At 44.0% G+C, this 20,815-nt stretch overlaps 2 protein-coding genes across 5 annotated transcripts in view; one reads left to right on the forward strand and one right to left on the reverse strand.

Moving 5' to 3' along the window:
• BORCS5 (BLOC-1 related complex subunit 5) overlaps nucleotides 1-7,129 on the forward strand; it is a 60,899-nt gene extending 53,770 nt beyond the window's left edge. For all 3 annotated transcript variants that reach the window (XM_031603196.2, XM_031603197.2, XM_031603198.2), the window contains exon 4: nucleotides 1,483-7,129. In XM_031603196.2, the coding sequence (XP_031459056.2) occupies nucleotides 1,483-1,713 (231 nt within the window). In that variant the 3' untranslated portion in view covers nucleotides 1,714-7,129. The remainder of the gene's footprint in view (nucleotides 1-1,482) is intronic.
• A 17-nt stretch (nucleotides 7,130-7,146) lies between these two features.
• DUSP16 (dual specificity phosphatase 16) overlaps nucleotides 7,147-20,815 on the reverse strand; it is a 66,192-nt gene continuing 52,523 nt past the window's right edge. For both annotated transcript variants that reach the window (XM_031603193.2, XM_031603194.2), the window contains 3 exons: nucleotides 15,244-15,403; nucleotides 14,451-14,574; nucleotides 7,147-11,279 (listed from right to left, as the gene is read on the reverse strand). In XM_031603193.2, coding sequence (XP_031459053.1) covers nucleotides 10,106-11,279; nucleotides 14,451-14,574; nucleotides 15,244-15,403 — 1,458 coding nt within the window. In that variant the 3' untranslated portion in view covers nucleotides 7,147-10,105. The remainder of the gene's footprint in view (nucleotides 11,280-14,450; nucleotides 14,575-15,243; nucleotides 15,404-20,815) is intronic.

Raw genomic sequence — 20,815 nt, forward strand, 5'->3', positions numbered from 1 at the left:
TAGGGTTTTAATAGAAACCCCTATGTAGGCTTAAATTGTTTCCACTCCATTTGGAGTTTCCTGCACTGCTGGGTTTATGTTTTTTCATGCATGGAAGCGTGGCGGGAGGAATTCACAGGAAGGCACAGAGGCAAAGAGGAAGAATTCAGCCTGAGAACACCAGAAAATATAGAACAAATAAAAGGTTAATTGGTGCTGTATCCAGCTCTGATGGAGGTGATAGGAAAAAAAAAGTCTTCCTAATCCCCATGACAATTTAGTGGAAACTTGTCTGTTTGCTTTTAATGCTGTCTGTAGCTTTGGTTCCTCACTAAAACAGTTTCTTGCCTGACTATTTTTTGTCTTAACTCCTTTCCCAGGGCCTGAGAGCGATGTTTGTCAGCAGTGCAGCTCCCTCTCCAGCCCTGCACCTCTCCTTGAACCTCTTCCCCTTGCTGTAAATTCCCCCCTTTGTCTCCAAATCACTGCTGGGTCACTTTTACACCTGCTGTTTAAATGCTGTCCAAGGCAGCAGTGGGATTTTTAATAGTACTGCACTGCTAACATTTTTGTCTGTGCTGAGAGCTCTTCTCTTGGTTCTGAGATGGATGCCTGCAGCTCAGATATACCAGCTGTGGGATGAGTGGGGTTGCTGAACACAGCTACAGCGAGTTGAAGTAGCTGAGTTTTCAGTGTGCTTTTAGAGAATGGAATAGATATGTTACGTACTAGGCTCTCTGAATGAGAGATTTATGTATGGCGTATCTCACAGAGTGGTGAACAGCTTAAACGGTCTGAGTTGGCTGGTGTGTGTGTGGTGTGGTGCTAGCAGCTGAATCCTCCTTGGAGCTTACAATCTCGCTGTAGGGAAAGTTGAGCTGTGAATTACAAGAGCTACCTCCATAGTTCAATGGCAGGAATAGCAGTGCAGTTCCTGTCATTGTAATAATGCTCTGGCTGTGTTTAGGTACTTACCGTGCTTAATTGCATAACTGATTTACCTAATGTTTCTCCTGGGGTCATTCATAACACTTTTATTTTTAGGATTCAGGGAAATTAGGGACACTACTAATCTGTTGTGGTTCTTTCTCAAGACAGGAGTTTTCCAGCTGATGGTGGCAATAACAGCAGTGGCTCAGTCGTAGAGCAACCTGCTGAAGCCAGTGATGTTACTACTGGCAAATAAAGTTTAATGCTTGAAAGTGAACAAGTTCTACCAAAAATACAAAGGTGTGGGCAGAGGCCATGATTTCCCTGTGTTTGGATATCATGCATGATCCAATGCATCCAATAATCGGTGTATAGGTGGTTGCATGTCCTCCACGTACAGCTATAATTTATCCCATTTCATGGCAAACTGACTGAGCACCGGTAGAGGAGCTCCTGTACTGGGCCAGTAGATCCAGCGGGGTGTCTGACATGCTTGTAAGGGAGGTGATGTGCTGTAAGGTCTGTGTAACAGCAGGCTTAACATGGCTAGCTTCTCTGCTTGTTTTTAAACAGATGGACCTCTCAGTGGAAACTCTTTACAGCTTCATGCAGGAGCGACAGAAGAAGTACGCCAAGTATGCTGAGCAGATCCAGAAGGTCAACGAGATGTCTGCCATCCTCCGCCGTATCCAGATGGGCATTGACCAGACTGTCCCGCTGATGGAGAGGTTGAACAGCATGCTGCCTGAGAGTGAGCAGCTGGAGCCCTTCAGCATGAAACCCGACCGGGAGATAAAGTCCTAGCTGCTCCAGCTCCCTCCACCTCCTGCACCCCAGTGCTTGGCACAGGTGTGCTTCCGGACTGGCCGATGTTGGGAGTGGACAGCCGTGTTGTCTGACTTTCTGTTAGGGCACCAGAGGAGGAACAGCCCCAGCTGTCGGGGCTGTGCAGCCAGGAATCCAGGAGCTCCCCTGGTCTCATTGTTTGGAGAGAAACACTTAACTGTGCTTTCATCTCCTTCCACCTGCCCTGCTCTCTCCTCTTCCACTGCCACCACCTGTGCTGAGACATTTGTTTCATTGCTGTAACTAGATGTGGGTTTCAGAGGAGTTCTTTCATCCGTTCTTTTTACTAGAAGAATTCAATGGGATATGGGGTATGACAAACCCTCTAATATGCTTTCTGTGCTCTTGGGTTTAGAGAATTAGATGACTGGCAAGTATTTTTGAGATCCTCTGCACTTGGAAATATGTATGCTTCATAGGTGAAAGTGTGAGAGCCAGGAACTGGCTTATTAAAATCTGCCTAGTATCATAATTAACACAGTTTGCATGGCAGGGTTTTGGCATGTCCTTTCTTGAGGCTCTTTGTTTTTATGGGCTCACTCATTTAATGAGGCTGTGAAGGAATAACTGTTACAGATATGTCTGTTATTGCTGAGCAGCCTTAATGTTCCTCTCCCTTTGCCCTGGCAGCGTCCTGTGCCCTAGTTGATGGCTGTTCACGTCCCTTACTTTGCACTGTGATTCTAACAGATGCTGGTACTTGCCTGTTTACTTGGCACCCCAAAGTTGGATGCAAGGGATCGGATCTTGTGTATTTTTTTATTTATTGGGATACACCAGTTATCTTGGTGCTCTTTTATACCAGAGGGATGCAGTTGGAGGGGAGACTTGAAAAGTCCTTCAGACTCCGTGCTGGCTGAACTGCCGTCATGCTGAGAGCTTGCCTGAGCGTGGTGTTTTATGACTAAAACCACACGGCCCTTTGGGATCATGCTCCACAAACTGCTCCAAAGGCAACAGGATGTTCCTGCGTTCCTGTGAACTGAGCCCCAGCTGGACAGTCGGCAGGCTGCTCATGGGGCCGAGGCACTGCTCTGGGACTTGGGGGACTGCTGACTGCCAAGTCTGCTACTGGGCTGCTGCCACAGGCTTTGGTTTCTCCCCATATAAAATGGGATATTTTACACACTGTTGTGAAATACATACACATCTAGAAATGGTGTTCGAGCAGCCTGCACTGCAGTTGCACAGCAGCTCTTATCCCAGCAGAAAGAGTGTGAAAGCAGAAGCAAGGAGCCTCGGGCTTGCTGGGCCAGTGGTAGGTTTGTGCTCATTACAGACCTCCCAGTATGCTGTTGCTGGTGAGGAGGCTGAACTTGAATGGCAGTCATTTCAGAGGTGGTCATTCCAGACTTTGAAGGAATCCCTGCCACAACCCGTCTGTCAGTACAGGCTTTGGGACTTCCTGGAATAGCTCTTAGCGTATGAGTGTACCTAATCAGCAAAAGATTGTCTCTAGACATTTGAGTGTGACAGCATCATAGGTTTCTGATAGCGTAAATGGCTCCTGGAGGCAGGGAGCAACAGGCTGTTAGTTTTGCTTCACTACCAGAGGCCACATAGCCCAGAGTGACTTTTTGTAATGCATGCTGCAGCCAGCGCAGTTCTGTGTTTGAAACATGATTGTGGGGCCTGCTGAGCATTGCTGAGAATGGAGTACCATAGCTGTGAGGCCCTCTGGATGGTGCCCAGTGAAGAGCAGTTGGCAAAGATGTGAACAGAACATTTTCTGGGAAGGGCAGCACAGAGTCCATATCTTTACTGCTCTCACTGTGGAGTTGGTACATAGTTGTATATTGGCACATACAACAATGTGAAGAGCAGACTCCCACCTATGCTCTTGTGTTTTGCAATATTTTACACTTGGTTTGTTTAAAAAAAAAAAAAAAAAAGTTGATGCTTACAGGAGACTGAGCAACCTGTGACAACCTGCTTCCCGTGGTCATGCCAAGAGTATCCTTACCATCCTTCCTGGAAACATTCTCTGCCTCTTGCCACCAGACATGGTTCAGTAGTCAGTAACTTGAAATAGGTGTGCAGGCAGTTTGTCCTCCTCGTCCAGACCAAGCTGCTTGGAAGCGCATGAAGTGTAGCATTCAGCTGCTGTCTCCAACCAGTGTGTGGGTCTCCATGCCCTGGAACACAGGCATCTTAGGCCTGGAATCGATCTAGATACCAGATCTGCCAGCAGGGGCAAGGTTGTAGATGCTCACTCATGTAAAGCTTTGGACATTTTCCTTACACTGTTATGCATCAGATGAAAGTGTTGCTTCTTGCAGTGCTGATGCAGATGAGAAAATAGTGCTCCTGTCCGGAACGTGCAGGAGCAGGGGCTGCAAATCAGTTTCTTATTTGCCTAGCTATTGGGCTGATAATGGGAGAACATGTATATTCCTATGCGCTTACTGCCTTTTAAGCTTCTGGGTACACTGCTGGGCCTCCCAGCTAGTGACTCCTGAACAGCAAGGGTAAGTTGTAATACATATTATAACTTAACTAGAGGAAATCAGGATTGAAATGTCAGCCTCTTCCAAAGAACACAGTTCCATCACTTCCATTCAACAGATCTCATACATGTCCTGCAAAATTCCTGTATCCTCTAACTGTTCTTAAGGGATGGCTAACAGTTCTATTTAAAACATCATCAGTAGCTTTATCACCCATAATTCTTAGACCTCTTGCTGAAGGGAAGCCCTTTTCTGCTGCATGTTGCTGTTGTTTGGCTGTCCCGTGCTTTGCTCCATGTGCTGCTTTTGAATTCACCTTAGGTGTGGGTGATGCTCAAGGTGAGACTTTGCTTTACTCTCTCACTCCGTGCGGCAGGGATGTGAGATGTGACTAGAGTTACTGTTCTGCCTACACGTTTCCTTTCCCAAGCCAGTCAGTGATGGAGAAAGCTCAGGTCTCTCTTGAAACTGTACTGCTACTTTTAACATGAAGGACAGATTGTTAGTGTTATGAACAGAATTATCTGTCGCAGTCCTCTGAGAAGCAGCATTTCTTTCCATTTCTGGTTGTGATGTGAAACGAAACTCATGTGAGGCAGGTGCGGACAGAGCCTGCTGGTGTGAAACCTGAAAAGCTGGAGAGTGAAGTGAGGCCCTGGGCTGTGTTTCTTCAGGGGCCTGAGCTGCTCCAGTTCCTTTGCTGCCTTGTGTGCTTGTGGCACAAAATGCTGGGGCACTGTACGGTACTGCACTGGAGGAAGAGGTTTCCTCTGTTACTGTTGTCTTTTCTATAATTTAATGCATTGTCAGGGTGCTAAAGTACCAACCTATCTGCTGGTCAGTTTCTGTGAAAATCCAGTGAAGGGGACAGAAAATTTGTTGTTGTTGTTGTTGTTTTTTAATAAATGTATTTTAAATTATATATTTAAATATATTTAAATATTTAAAAGGTCTGTCCCCTCCTCTAGGTTTTTACACAAAGCGAGCAGAAATAGGCATGTCCACAGACCCCTTGTCCTATCGGCTGGCATTCCACTGGTATTGGTATGGTATCCACCTTCCCTCTGTATCCTGTGCTGCCAGCGTGTGATCTGACTGTGAGCCTTGTGCTCCAGTGCCCCTTGGTCTGTGCCTTACCATCCTCTTCACTGACTTGCTCTGTATACAGCTGCGTGTGCTACATGTTCCAGCTCCAACATTAAAACGTTTGGTATTGCTCTTTTCCAAGTGTGTTGTTTCTCCAAGTGCCTTGCTTGTTCTTCACTTACTTTGCTTCTTGCCATGAAGGCTGGGGTCTGTGTTCAGTCATACCTCAGCTTTCCTGCTCTGTTTGTGCCCCAGAGATGGCCTGGTGATGGTAAGGAGATGTGCATCCAAGAATGAAACAGCTAGTATCTTTGGATGCTGTTCCAGCTGGGATTGACACAGGTATCCAGTTCAAGTGAATGATGTGTACAGTGATGCTGTGCTGTGCCAGTGGTGGGGCTGCAGCTGAGCTGGCTGCCCACCCCTGTGCTGGGCCAGGGAGTCACTGAGATGATATTGCCCCTGACCCTGAGATAGCACTGCGCACTCTTCCCCAGGGCAGGGGCTGTGGGTCAGTGTCGTAAGAACATCCCTGGTGTATTAGTGGCTGCTTCCTGCAGGGGAAGCCATTCTAAGAAATTTAGAAAAGCAGATTTAACAGAGAATTGGCAGCAGAATTCTGGCCGTAGAATTCTGGCTGCAGAATTGTCCTGCTGTTGAGAAAACAATGAGGTGATGGTATTTCCACTCCTGCACCTGGGGAGATGCAAATGCATAGAGATGCTTTTTAAGTGATCTGATGTTCCAGCCAGTTATGGCTGTCTTACTAAAATGTGTATTTAGATAAGTTTTGCTGGATCTCAGAAATTTCAGATCTCAGAAAGGCCAATAACAGCCTTTTTTAGAACTCGAGAATGGCCAGGCCTGCTGTTCTGGGCTCTTGATATACCACCGCTTTTTGGTAGGAATGATTTAAAGCTTGTGCCGTGAGTCCAAACGTAAGGAGCAGCTAGCAGATGAACTTGCAGTCAGCAAGAACAGCATTTCTGCTCTTTTTCATAACCTCCACTGCCCCAAAGCTGCCCAAATCTTGTTTTCAGTCCACTCCAGGAATTTAACTGTGATGGTTAAATCAAGACCACAGTGACCTCGGGACCCCTTCACCAGTCAGTGAAATAGAAATTAAATCTTGTTGAAAAGCAAATTTCCGTTGCCTCTTGAGTTCTTGGAGTTAGTCTTAAGACTGTCTCTGTGAAGAGCTGTCTGCTGGCAGGGGTGAGAGGGGAGGGCTGTTCTGTAGGACAGCAAGCTGATGCCATTTTAAGGATACAGCCTTGGCATCCACACTCTGCTGCAGGACTTTATTCTAATATACACTACTTTTGTATAAGCTGAAGGAGCAGTGAGGGGCAAAACCTCCTTCAGTATTTGAAAGCTGTTCTGAAAGTTTCAGGACTGGCAGAATCCATCACAAGTGTGAGTGTGATTACACACTGAAGTAGGGAAGACAAGAAAAAATGCGATGTGTCCCAGGTAAAATGAACAAGCTGAAATACTTGCTTCTAGAAAAGCCAGTGCTGCTGCTGTTTTGTGAACAGTGTAATGACAACTGCTGTTGTGTGAGACCATGCAGTTGTATTCTCCAGCATGAAAAGTGGCAAGAGAAAGGAAAGTGCCATTACCGCTCTCAAGGGAGCAGAAGGGGTAAGCAGGAACAGGTGAGAGGCTGTAACTGTGAAATCATCGATTTGTGAGGAGCAGCCACAGTGTTCCCTGGTCTGTGCTGTCCATGAGCAGGCACAGCTGCAGAGGATGCACACAGCAGAGATGCACCCCGCCAGCCCTGGCTGCTGACAGCACTTCTGCTGTAGGCAGGCAGCGCGTGCTCTGCAGCCAGACACACACAGGCTCCTCCCTGTTCTGTATAAACAGGTACCATTTATGATTTTATTTCATCATAACATACAGGTAATGCTCATGACACAATATGAGAAACTCACATCTCTCTGAACCATTTAAACACCTTCCATACACCAAAGAACATTATATTCATATTGAACATGTACACATTCCCCCCTTGCACCCTTCGTTTTGCTTTCCACCCTTCTAGAAACCATTTCCAGCATCATTCAGGTACAGTACACTACTGTAGAAGCGAGACAGGGCAGCACCCTGCACAGGATATGGATTTAAGGTTTCCTCCTCCAGGAACCTGTCCCCCAGCACTCTGAGCCTACAGCTTTAATGCCTGCAGTGACTGCAGCACACTGGAAATTCCTAGGAGCCAGACATCCAAATTTCAGTCCCTCAGAAGGAGTCACCCACCAAAACTCAAGCATACCTATGTATGACTGGGACTCTCTACACACTCACGTGAGCATGGGGACACTCACATGAGAACACAAAAACCAGGAAAATTCTGTTCCTGCCTGCGGGGATTTATTTGTGCTTACCCCCATTAAGTGATTCAAATCAAAGAAAGCCATGGGTCTTTACTGAAATCTGCCTGAGAGGAGCACAACTAAATGGTTGTGTATATATACACGCACAGTGTGTATATATGCTGGAAACAGTCATAATGTAATTGCTTTCACTTGATATGTAAACACAGCCAAGTGGCAGTATGTTTAACAAGCAGCCCCAGCCTGACCTGCTTTACAATACAGTGCTGGCTGCCCTTGCCTGCGCTGCCCTTCTTCCGGCACTTCACACATCTCACCAGCACAGCCTCTAGGTTCACCGCATCCTCTTGCTGCCTCTCTGTGTGTCCTCTGCACGATTTAGGATCAAGTTAATCAGTGCTGTAGCTTTCAGTGCTATTTTATACAGTCTGCTGTAGGAAACTGTCACATCCTAGTCACAAAACAAAGACGAGATTTTCTCTGCTTTTCAATATAGTAAAACCTGAGATTTGAGTCACAAACTAGCTAAAACTTACAGTAAAAAAAAAAAAAATAATAACCCAAGCTGCTGACTTGAATTAGGGCTTCAGTTTGCCGCAGACAATTTTTTTTTTAAAGCTGTTGGCCAGGGGTAGGTTTTTGTTACATCTGATTTACAGTTTTCAGCCGCCTGCACTGAAATTGGACAAAACAATCCATTTCCCCCCACATCTGCGTTCTGTGGGGCCTCGGGGAAGCCCAAGCTAACACGTGTGCAGCTTCTATCCCAGCACCAGGGGGAGGACGGAGCTCTGCGCTGCGCGTCTGCTCCCACTCCTCGCCCACTGCCAGCTCGGCACAGCGCTGTGCGTGCACAGCAGCAGCTGACATACCACAAGAATGGCACGCTGCAGGGGAAGCAGCTGGTTCTCTGTCAAAAACAACACAAGGAGGCCGTGCCTCATCTCCCATGAAACACCTCGCTGGCAGTGGGGAAACAACACCTCCTCACGCTGGCACATTCTTGGTGGAGATCAGAAAGCAGAACGCTGGCCCGTGGCAGAGCAGCTAGAGGCAATTGCAGCCAAATCCTGCATCAGCACACTGGGAAACCGGGACCCTAAGCTGGGACAGAAGACAACAGTCAAAACTGAAGTTCCTTTGGATCTGCAAGTGCAGGAGGTGAGCAGGCTTTCCATTAAAGCTGTCTCTTCTCAAACTCTTGTTTCTTTCACACACACACACATTATGAGATGGGACTTTGGAGTTCTCCCTTCTGTTTTCCCTGGACAGCTGAACAGACCTCTCTCTCAAATGAAGTCAGCAAACCTGAAATGGGCATCTGCCTCAGAGTCCTCTGTCTGGGTGAATGAAGGCGGCGGGGGAGGAAAAAACTAAAACCATGAATCACTCTCATCCCACATGTAGATTGGAGCTGGGTATGAAAAACAGGCCTGGAAGGTACTGCTCGGTTCAGAACAAAACCCCAGCCCAATGGAGCTTACAGCTCCTTTTTTTCTAGAGCCATCTTTTGAATTGCTAATCGGCAAGAAGAGGGCTTTGTGGCATTGTACTAGCCACCTCTCTGTAATCTGAAGTGGTAACTGCTCCATTACAGTTTATAAACCAAACTGTCCCTCTCCCAGAAGCCAGCTTAATGGCAGAAATACAAACACTGCTTATTTTATGTTTCAAAAGAATGGGGGAAATGGCCACAAATACAGATCACTTGTCTTAAGAATTACTGCTAGGCCAACTGAAACACTTGTGCGTAGACAGCTTTAAAAAAAATCCAATGTGGCTTAGTTGTTACTTGTTCACATTGCTTACCAACTGACTACCGGCATCTGGCAGCCATAAAGCCCTAGTTTGTTATATTTTTGAGGTACTGGTTTCTTCTCTGAAGCAGCTCTCTAGAAAATCACCTAAAGCCTATCCATTAGAACAATAGTTACACCAGTATTTACATTTGTCTGAATTGTCTTTTCAGACCAGCCTTGCTGTAACCAGTCCCTAGTTCCTTTGGAATCACTCCCAGCCTCCTTTCTCCTCAGGTCTCCTTCCAGAGGTTGGCTCAGCGTCAGAGCTAAGGTGCACTGGTGAGGACTTGGGGCTTGAGGAGGGGAGAATAAAACTAGCTTTGATGGGTAGGGGCGTGTTTCAGTGGAACCAGAGAAATGGTCTGATACCAAGAGAGTTTCCTTTCTGAAAACATTGAAAGGATGTGCAATCCATTGCACGTAATTGCTTCCTTTGTCAGGGAAAAATCTTTGAAATGTTCTGCCCTTCTCCAGGATGGGAGAAGAAAACCAATGGTAGGCTCAGTCTCCTTGTGCGGATGCTCTCTTGTTGCCTTGCTCTATCAATCTAGTCAGTGTGCTCCCACCAAGCTCCGTGTCTCCTCCCTCCCCTTCTGCACAGGGTTTGTCCTTTTCAGACCTGCGGGGATGTGGACGGGGAGCGCCTCCGCTACAGTCACACTTAGTCCACTGCTCCTCAGGACACTTCAATGATTTCCATGCTGCCTGAAAAGCTCGACTGACTGCCCACCTTCCCCAGTTCTTCTCTGGATCTGTTGTCCGATATGATGCTTTCCCCAAACTCCATCTGGCAGCTTCTGCGCTTAAACTGCTTTTCAAAAGAACTCTCCTCGTGCCAGCTCCGCCTGGAGTCTCCGCGGTTGCCCTGCTTCGTCCTCCTGCGCACAGCACAGGCTTGCTCACAGCCCGTGGGCAGCTGGCTGCAGCTGTAGGCAGAGTAGGCAGCACTGTTCCCATAGATGGCGGAGGCAGAGTAGAAATGTGAGGACTCGGCTGCAAAGTACCAGCTGTTGGTAAGGGATGGGGCCGATGTCTGAGGAGCCAAGATGTCCGAGTGCCAGCCTTTGAGGCCCAGCCCTGCCGCAGATTTCGCCAAGTGCTGCTGGCTGGTGGAGAGCCCAAACAAGAAGTTTGTTCGGTAGTTGTCTTCTACACTCCCACTCCGGTGCAGCGGGTACAGGAGCGCCCGCTGAGTGACTGCACCACTGCTGGATCTCCCCACATGCCGCTTGCTCTGGCTATCCAGCTGCCAGGCATTCTGGGGCTTCTTTGGAGGGTTTGCTTCCTCTTTATCAGGGCTGGCTTCTGGGGTCTGCTCCGAGACCTCCTGCACAGGGGAGAACTGACACAGCTTGCTGCTTCCCTCTAAAGCTGTCGCATGTTTATAGTACTCCAGCGTGTCTTCGGAAGAGGTGAAGCCCTGCACCGATGCAGTCACACAGCTGCTAGTGGCAGAGTAGGACACAGATTTGATATCCAGTGAAAAGGAGCGCTTCAGCCGGTTACTGTCTTCTACCTTATCTAGGGAGACGTGCAGCCCATTTATGCCCTGTACCAGTGGGCTGTCCTCCAGTGAGGGCAAGTGAGTACATGGCACATTCCCAGGGTCTGCAGGCTTCGGTTCCACGATCTCTGAGGTAGCAGTGATGCAGAGCTGACTCGTGGCGAGGCTGCTCTGCCCCCCCTCTGGCACCAGCACGTGCTCGCTGCTTTTCTCCAAGTGCAGAAGTTTCAGCTTACTGATGTGTCCGGGCTGACCACTCTGGTTCTTGATTTTTTTCTCAAAGTCCAAAAGCTGGCCCAGAAAGTTGAAGTTGGGAGAAATGGTTGGCCTTTTTTCTTTCACAAATCTGGAAAGGGAAGAACAAATTATTTTAAGAAGTTGCTTCTCAGACTTGAAATAACAGTCAGAGCAATCACCCTAAAGTTAGCAGCCTAATACTTGTCAGGATGCTTTGCCTGAGGTTCCGACAAGCACGGGTAACTTATGAATGGAAAAGAGGACAGCTTTTATGCAATATAATGATGGATTCTCTCAACTCTTTTTATTACCAGAAGGCAGCTAAAGAGGGAGGAAAGAAAGCTTTCAGTTTACCTCTTTATGGTGTCTACAGCAAGGTTTGAAGAAATCATTTATTTTACTGTGTCATCTCTACCTTTGGTCTCTGACTGAATTTAAGAGCTCTTCAAGTGTTGTGAACAGCACTGAAGCAGAAAGCAAAGCACTTGTCCCCACTGTCTGAGTGGCTGGAATACCATACTTCTTTCTCCTCTCTCTTTCATGCCATCAGCACTTCCTGTCCCATTTTACCTTTGTCAAGAGATTGCTTTCATGAATACTGACCTTGTACAGCAAATGCCAGTCTTTTCTGCCATACACTGGTATTGATCACTGATACGCTCATCAAAAAGGAAAATGAGCAAATGCAGCATTAAAAAATCATTCAGCATGTGTTCAACAGTAAAAGAGTAACAGCATCACTGAATCCATGTAATAGGAATTCTCCAGTCCTGAAGGAAACAGCCTAACTCTCATACATTTGCAGTCATGCACTTTGAATATGAACAACCTGCAAGACATAACTTCAAAACGTGTTCCTGAATCAGGACTGCAAATGAATGAAAAACTTCACTATTGAAGTCACATCGTGTAACTCAGAATTAAATATGGCAGCAGACTTTGCCTGATTTGTAGTTCAGCTAAAAAAGTTTGTATTTTTACTGGCTGTAAAAGAGGAGGCTGTCCAAATTCCCCTTTTTTTTTTTTTCCCCTTCCCATTCCTGAATGGTGAAGGTAGCAGATGACAAGGGAATTAACAGGGGAAGAGAGCTTGAGTAGCTAAACGTACTGCAAACACACACATAACAAGGAGATTCAATATTATTAAAGGCAGAAAATCTCTCTGGGGACACGTGCAAGAAGTGAGTGTGTGGTTTTTAAAAATGGCATAAGAAAAATTCTGACATGTACTCACACGTATACACATACACGTGCATAAATGCAAGCAAGCACACGACAAAACAAAAAAGACGTTGCAACAACTTCAAGGACACCAAGCTTTTTGAACACAGCAGGCACTGTTATTTTTTGCTAATCATCTGAATAGCAGCGAATAGTCAAGCTGATGTTATGACCTGCAAGAGCAGATTGCACAAAGTGATGGTGGAAACTTCCGCTATGAAGTGCAACACCGTTCCCTCAACTTCTTCCTCCTCCCACTCCAAAATAGGACAGTTTTAACTTTAAAACTAGCTTTTTTAACTAGAAAAAGGCATCAAGAAAGTCTCCTTGATCCCTTCTGCCAAGTTATAGGGCTTTGCAAAACTTTTCATTTCAAAATGCACACCTTTTCTTATTGAAAAATGTGCAAAATATTTAAATGGTGATGATTGTTTCCCTTATACAGTCCAGCGTACAAATTAAACAAAAGATGAAAATAGTGTATTTCCTCAGATCTTTCATTTCAAGTAACATTTAGCATCACCTTTTATTTTTTTAGAAGTTTCAGACAAACATTTTATCTAACACCTTCCATTAAACCAGAAAAAGTATTTTTCTTTTAAGTTTTGCCAGCAAAAGATTCCAAACCAGTAAGTGAAACGTGCTGCAGACCTTTCTCACTGAATCATATCAAAGGAAATATATTAAAATAAAGTCAAAGTTTCACAGTAGTTGTTCAGCGTTTACAGTGCAAAGAGAAAGAAAGAGAAAAAAATGTCAAGGATGTGTCATGAAAAGAACAAAGAAGCACTTCTTGCTCAGTGAAAGCTCACTGAGGTGTGCCTTTAAGAAGCGTTTAGTACTGTACAGCTCTCCCCTCCAGACCTGCAGTCTGGGATCAGACCAGCTGCTCAGTGAATCAAGCCTTGCACAGTAACCATCTGCATCCAGCAGTGCATCTACTGTCTCTCGCTGTGTCCCTGTGAAGTTTCACCTCTGCTTCTTAACAAGCCAAAGCTACTTCATCATACCTAACTAACCAAACGGTCAGCAAGCAGTGGCAGAAGTCTTCTTTCTGCAGATTGTTAAATGCTATGGGAGAAATCTGCAGCTCTGGCACCTCTTACATGGAAGAGATAGCATCCCTTACATGCCATAAGCAACTTAAAAGAAAGTGTCCCATGAAAACTGTTCATCTTTCTGTTCCCATCTCTGTTTTTAGAGATAGTGCTAGCAAACACAACAGTGATTTGGGAGGTGCTCCTCTCAAGCTGCTCCAGCACAATTATTCAAACTGCTTCTGCATGACGCATGCAATGGAGGTGCGTCAGCTCTGCCAATTAGCCTGCAAGGTCTGTCAAGAAGGAAGGCAGCATTTCCTGTGCTACGCAGGAACAAAAAGAAGTTTGTCAACTGAAACAGAGAAACTGTAGTAAACTGCAGTCAAGTCATGTGAAATGTAGTGTTCACAATACAAGTATAGAAATACTATGATTTGAAGGTGGAAAAAGTGTGGCAGGGGGCTCCCCCAAGAATTCCCTAATCCCACATAGTGCTTATATCTAAAAATATTTTCTCCAAGAGTTTTTGTTTGAGATTAATAGCAACAAAGTTGTTTCCTTAATTCCTATGCATTTTACTTGCAGGCACTTCTTTGAAAGCATTACCAAGTGCCAAAAGTAAATAAATCCCACCTAGTGTTTGTTACAAATGGGATTACAAATATCCTCAGTTCTCATTCTTTACCCATTTCTTTCTCTCTTTGGCTTGCAAGACACTGCTCTGTATGATATATCTGTGTGTGTATAGGCACACACACAGTTTAAATTTCATTTATTTGCCTACTCAGAGCAAAGGCCAACATCAGCACTTTGAATGAACATTAGGTGCACAATGTCTGCACACAGCCACTCATTTATTTATGGTGGAAGCCTCCATTTAAAGCAAGAATGCCTACAGGCCAATGAGCTACATCATAAAGTAACATGCCTGCTTCTGCGCTTGGTCGTACAACCTTTTACCGCTTCAAAAACAGGCTGCCAGACACAAGAATTAACATGAAGGGAAACTTTCTCCTTACCTGTAAGCTTCATCTAAGGACATATCCATTCTCTTCATGATGTATGCAATAGCGATTGTGGCAGAGCGAGATATTCCAGCTAAACAGTGCACTAACACACGGCCATTTGACGCTTTTGCTTTTTCTGCATACCAAAGAAATCAGCAGCATTATATCATGATGAAAACTTCGCAAGGAAAGCAATGTTATTTTGAAATTGTTCAGAACTTCCAAAAATAGCTGCCAATTCCATGCAGATTTCATGGAAGCTTTGAACAACAATCATTTATTTTCTCAATCGCTGCATTCGGTATAGAAAAAACACGTGACTACACACAGGAAATGCACTGCAGTTACAGCATGCTGCATTTACTTTAACATGCACATAAACAACCCCCACCTAGAGCTGACTGTTCCATCACAAACACTTGCTTTTTACTTGTTTGTAAGACCAGAAACGATTTGGCCAGTTTATCTGTTAGCTTACTGCTCGAAGTCAAAGACAGGATCTGTATGTCTAATTTTCTAATTCATTCTCTGCAGGCATATATCAGGCATCTACCAGGTTGCCAGATAGCAGAGCTGTGCTTTTAAAAAGTGTCTTTGTTCTGTAAGTGCTGGAACACACAGTGGCAGAATGTCCCTGTTACTTTGGTTCTGTGCTTATGAAGTGATGGTGATCGTATATGCAGATCCTTAGGGTATTTCCATACCACCCAGAAAGAATTCAGGTCTTCTCCAGCCAAAATAGGAGGCAGACACACAAAGTAATCCAGAAAGTGTTTTAGAGAGCCAATATAAAGTTTCTTCTCACCTATAAAATCGACTGATTTATCCAACCAAGGCAAAATCTTCTCACAAAAGCTGTCATTCACAGGCACTCTCAAAAAATGGGATTCTGGAATGAAATCGGGCTTTGGACAGGTATTGCTGGCATTTAGTACATATCCAATATCATTCTGCTGGATCATCTCCTATGAAAGAGAAAGATTAAAAGCAGATCAGTCAAAAAATACCTTTGGAGCACTACAAAGAAATCATGAACTCAAAAGTACATAACAAAAAGGGCCACTGTTTTTTTGGAAAAGATCACTGTTAAGCCTTTGACTATTCAAACAGCTTTTAATGAGGCATCCAGAATGTTCAAGTGCCTATGATGCAAATTTCAGAAGAACAAAGTTAACAACAGAAATAATAGCAGAATACCATCTGTTACTATGAGGCATTACTTCCAAGAGAATCAGCTTGGTTTTTTGCTACTTTGGTTTAAATTCTCACCATGGACAATGACAACATAATCAAACATTTTCCATGTGCAGTTTGCTGACCCGAATACATGTGTTCAGGTTCACTTATCTGAGATGAGATTATCTCATCACAGATAATCAGAAACGTGAAACGAAACTGATGCTTCCTGCAGTCACATCTTCAAGTACCCAAGGCTTCTTTATTTCTAAGGCAAGGTGTGAAATTCATTCAAAACCAAGACCTTGAAGTAGGCTGCTTCTGTGCAGCACTAACTGCAGTTTTATGGTCTGCTTTATGGTATGAGATTGCCCCTATTTCAGTTTTCAGTCTTTAGTCCTCCAAGATTGTTACAGGAACAAGAAAAGATTCAAAGCATGCAATCAGCTGGGCCTTTTAAGTAAAATGATTTTCATGGTTGCAAAATAAACAAACAAATGTTGCATCTTGCTATGTTATCTGTATTTAGAATTGTGTCACAAAGCAGCCTTTGATGCAGCAGGCACCTTTGTGCCTGAGTACTAGAAAGGCTGCTAGATCACTCCACAAAACATTCACACAATCTCCTTCAAGTTAGGACCTTGCCACAGAAAAGTAAGCAAGTTAATGTATTCATTATCAAACCATGATTCTGTTACAGGTATGATCTGGTAAGCAGTGACAGTAGTTGTAAAGATACTTGTAAAGGGAAATCTTCTGCTAGATTTCGATTTAAACCAAACACAAAAAAAGCAAAATAAATAAATAAAGAAAATAAAAAATCTGATTCTTTAGCTTTTACAGCAATTATAATTAAAAAGTACAATTATGCCAAACCATAGGAGCAATAGCAAGAAAATCAATTCTTATACTGCAGATTTTAACTGGAAGTCTACCAGTGTCAAAAAATATCCTAGAGGTATAACTGCTCACTTCCTCCCCACATGTAATTTTTTCTCCAAGTAGAAGATGTTTTGTGAGGAGAAACAGGGATATGGCAATCTGAAGAATCTATCTAGTTCAAATCAGGGCAAGTTAAATAAACTGTAATGTTTACTACAGAGGTACACTGCATGTACGTTGTGGTGTATATGTAGAAGGGCTGAACACATGCACACATATATATGCAAGCACAAATTAAATTTGCAGTGAGAAGCGCTGGAAAGCTGATGAATTTGGAATCTGATTACTGAAATGGGAAGTAAAAGGCTGCAGGCCCCAAGTCTGAAACTACTGAGCCAAAAAGGCACCCAAAAATGTGTTAGTACTCATCTTTGAGACCAGTCTAAAGAAAGAAGTTATGCTCCTTCTGTTCTAAAGTATCAATAAATCCTTGTGCAGCACACTGTAACACAACAACCATAACAGTGTCTTCACTGTAAGGCACCCAAGAGGAAGAAGTGCATTATGATGGAAGGAAGATCCAGAAATCCTAGTACTAACAGCTTTGTGAAAAGAAGGTAAATGCTCTTTTGTCAGCTTATTTACATTTTATGACTTGTTTAATCTTAGAATTAATGACATCCTGCAATGTTACTTTGTTCCAGGAAATAAAATCCAGATCTGGAAGAAAAAAAACCAACAGAATAGTTATGTAAGGAGCAAAGCAGAACCTTACAGCTCAAATGCTGGTATAAAATATGTGATGTAAGCAGGAGACTTGTTCAGGCCCATTCCCAACATAGCTTTTTTTCTGTAATCCTAATTTTCAGGAAAGACACTGTCACTCACATACAGATTTTAGTTTGTCTTATTTTCTCAAATCTGAACATCAACAAAGATCTTCTGTCAAAACAAGTAGCCTCTTGCATCTGATATCAATAGTCAACAATATATCAGAGACTGAGACCCAGAAAGATGGGCTTCTTTATCAACTACAGTAAAAGAGAACTGATAATGGTGAAAAAAGTACACGTATTTAGGTAAAGCAACACCACTGATCACCAAATTATTAAAGAACACATTGGAAAGCTAGGTCAGAAACTCCATGAGGTTCTTAGTGTTTCATCACTGCAGAGAATGGTACAGACATTTTCAAAATTAAGCATTTAAAAATAAATTTCTTAAGCAAAAATATAAGTAATCTAATTATTTTCTGAAGCAATCATTAATTTTCCTCAAGGACACAACCCAAACACTTGCATTTGCTTGTTTTTCATACATAAATCATTATCAGTAGAGGTAGTGGTGGCAAATAGCATCAGTGTTCCTAAAAGGTCACATTACAGGACAATCTGTTTAAGACAAATTTTCCCCCCTCATACACTCAGAGATTATCCACTTAAGTCTTTCCACTTATGCACCAAAACTGACTGCATGAGATGAGTTACCAAGGTTCCATTTGAGTTACTAAGGTCCATTTCAGTGCAGTGAACAAGTAACACGCTCAGAATAGAGAACTGCCTGTTACTTATATCATGTATGAAAATTGTACAAGCAGATAGGAAATCATAAAATGTATATTTGTCCTAAAAACAGATAAGAAACTTATGAGGTGAAGAAGTATAAATCTGACCAACTTCCAGGAATCCTATGTTAATTCTAAAGTATATGCAGCTGCAGCTGTGATGGACATATGCTGACATAATATCAAGGTTGTAAACTGATAGGCACGGGAGACACTGCCAAGTGTCTACTCTCTTGTAGAATGCTCTGCTACACCCAGGGCTTACCAGTGGCAGTTGTGGTTTTTGACTACTCCAGTTCTATAAGGAAATTCCTGACCACTGCTACCACTTGGACTGCTCTCCTAAGGAGGCCCACGTACCATGCTGATGCATAACATCTACTTACAGGAACCAGTTTACTGCAGGTAAAGGGAACATCCTCTTTCATCTCTGGGGATTATTCATAGCCTCAGCACAAGAGTTCCAGTCATACCCCCAAATGCTGTGGTGTGTCCCTGGCCACACTGGAAAATAAGGGCCCTCCTCTCTCCAAAACCTAGGATAGCACTTACCATTCATGTATTGAAACAAACAACATCAAAGCATCTGATTTGCTACAACTTAAAGCAGAATTTATTTATTTTTTAATTTACTTGGTGTTTTGTCTGAGGATGACAAATCATTTTTGTAGTAAGAAAAACAGTAAGTTGCTTTGACATCCATCTTAAGTAAATCAGGTCTGAACTACTGACTTGCTGTCTGGCATCAAAGCTGCTAAAGATCTTAAAGGATGAGATATATACAAAGACTGCTGATGGTCCTTTGTACTAATTTTTTTTCTGTATGTTCCTTAAAAGTTACACATATCTTCTAAATGATTCCCTGTTAGTCAAAGACCCTGCTTAAATTGTGGAATATCCCAAAATAGCCTTTTAAAAGCAAGACTAGGATGGAGTGAGAAGTAGAAGAAACCCATGAGAATATGATAAAAAAAGTATGTAATTGACTGATGGAACATCCCAAGTTGGAAGGGACATACAAGGATCACTGAGTCCAATTCCTAGCTCCACACAGGACCAACCAAAAATCAGACCATGTGTCTGAGAACATTGTCCAAACATTTCTTGAACTCTTGGAGCTTGGGCCCATGGTCACTGCCCTGGGGAGCCTATTCCAGTGCCCGACAACCTTCTCAGTGAAGAACCTTTTTCTGATATCCAACCTGAACTTCCCTTGCAGCTTTATGCCTTTCCCTCAGGTTCTATCACTGGTCTCCAGAAAGACGAGATCAGCATCTACCCCTCTGGTCCCCTTGTGAGGAAGTTGTAGGCTGTGATGAAGTCTGCCCTCAGTCTCTTGTTCTCTGGGCTGAATAAATCAAGGGACTTCAGCTGTTCCTCACGTCTTCCCCTCCAGACTCTACACCATCTTTGTAGTCCTCCTTTGGGCAGTTTTTAATAGTTTTATATCCTTTTATCAATTGGATCTTAAGAAAATGATCAATTTATAGGACTATTATGGTAGTTCCAATCTTTAGCTTTATACAGGGATAAAAGACACATATATAAACACTTAAAGAAAATACGGAAAAACAGGCAATCTTTGTTTTGTGTCACCAGAGCTACTAATACAGTTGTATAAATATCCAACATATGCCAAAACAAACTAGTCAGTGCTATACACAATAAACTATCTGACCTACTGTAATGGCAGATTTAATAGCTTGCTGTTGGTTGGTAGGTTACTGAGGAAAGTATGACATCAACTTCTCCAAGAGGAAGGATAGAGAAGAGATCAAGTACCATATTAGATGGTGTGTGGCTTAATTATGTGGACAGCATATTATTTGTTCTCATCAAGATTGCTGCATGCAAGCCATGGAAGGCTACAGAATCACAAAGGTTAGAAAAGACCTACAAGATCATCCAGTCCAGCCATCCACCTGTCATCAATATTTCCCACGAAACCATGTCCCTCGGTACAACATCTAAATGTTTCTTGAGCACCTCCAGGGTCAGTGACTCTACCACCTCCCTGGGCAGCCCACTCCAGTAGCTGACCACTCTTTCAGAGAATTATTTCCCAATGTCCAACCAGAATCTCCCCTGGAACAACTTGAGGCGATTCCCTCTAGTCCTATCTCTAGTTGTTTGAGAGAAGAGGCCCTCAGCAGCCCCTCATAACGCTTGTGCTCCAAACCCCTCGCCAGCTTCATCGCCCTTCTCTGAACACACTCCAGGGCCTCAACGTCTTTCTTGTAGTGAGGGTCCCAAAACTGAACAGAGTACTCAAGGTGAAGCCTCACCAAGGCTGAGTACAGAGAGATGATCGCTTCTGGGCTCCTACTGACAACACTATTTCTGATACAAGCTAGGATGCCATTGGCCTTCTTGGCCACCTGGACACACTGCTGGCTCATGTTCAGTTGAGTATCCATCGATAACCTTAGGTCCATTTCCTCTACGCAGTCTTTCAGCCACTCTGCCCAAGCCTGTAGCGTTGCCTGGGATTGCTGTGGCCAAAGTGCAGGACCCAGCACTTGGTCTTGTTGAACTTCATCCTAGTGGCCTCAGCCCAGCTATTCAGCCTGTCCAGATCCCTCTGTAGGGCCTTGCTACCCCCAGGCAGATTGATACTTCCCCCCAACTTGGTGTCGTCTGCAAAGTTACTGAGCGTGCAACCAATGTCCTCATTCAGATCATCAATAAAGTTATTAAATAGGACAGGGCCCCACACTGACCCCTGGGGAACACCACTCGTGACCAGTCACCAGCT

The sequence above is a fragment of the Phasianus colchicus genome, chromosome 1, assembly GCF_987193195.1.
Source record: "Phasianus colchicus chromosome 1, bPhaCol1.hap1.1, whole genome shotgun sequence".
Classification (NCBI taxonomy): domain Eukaryota; kingdom Metazoa; phylum Chordata; class Aves; order Galliformes; family Phasianidae; genus Phasianus; species Phasianus colchicus.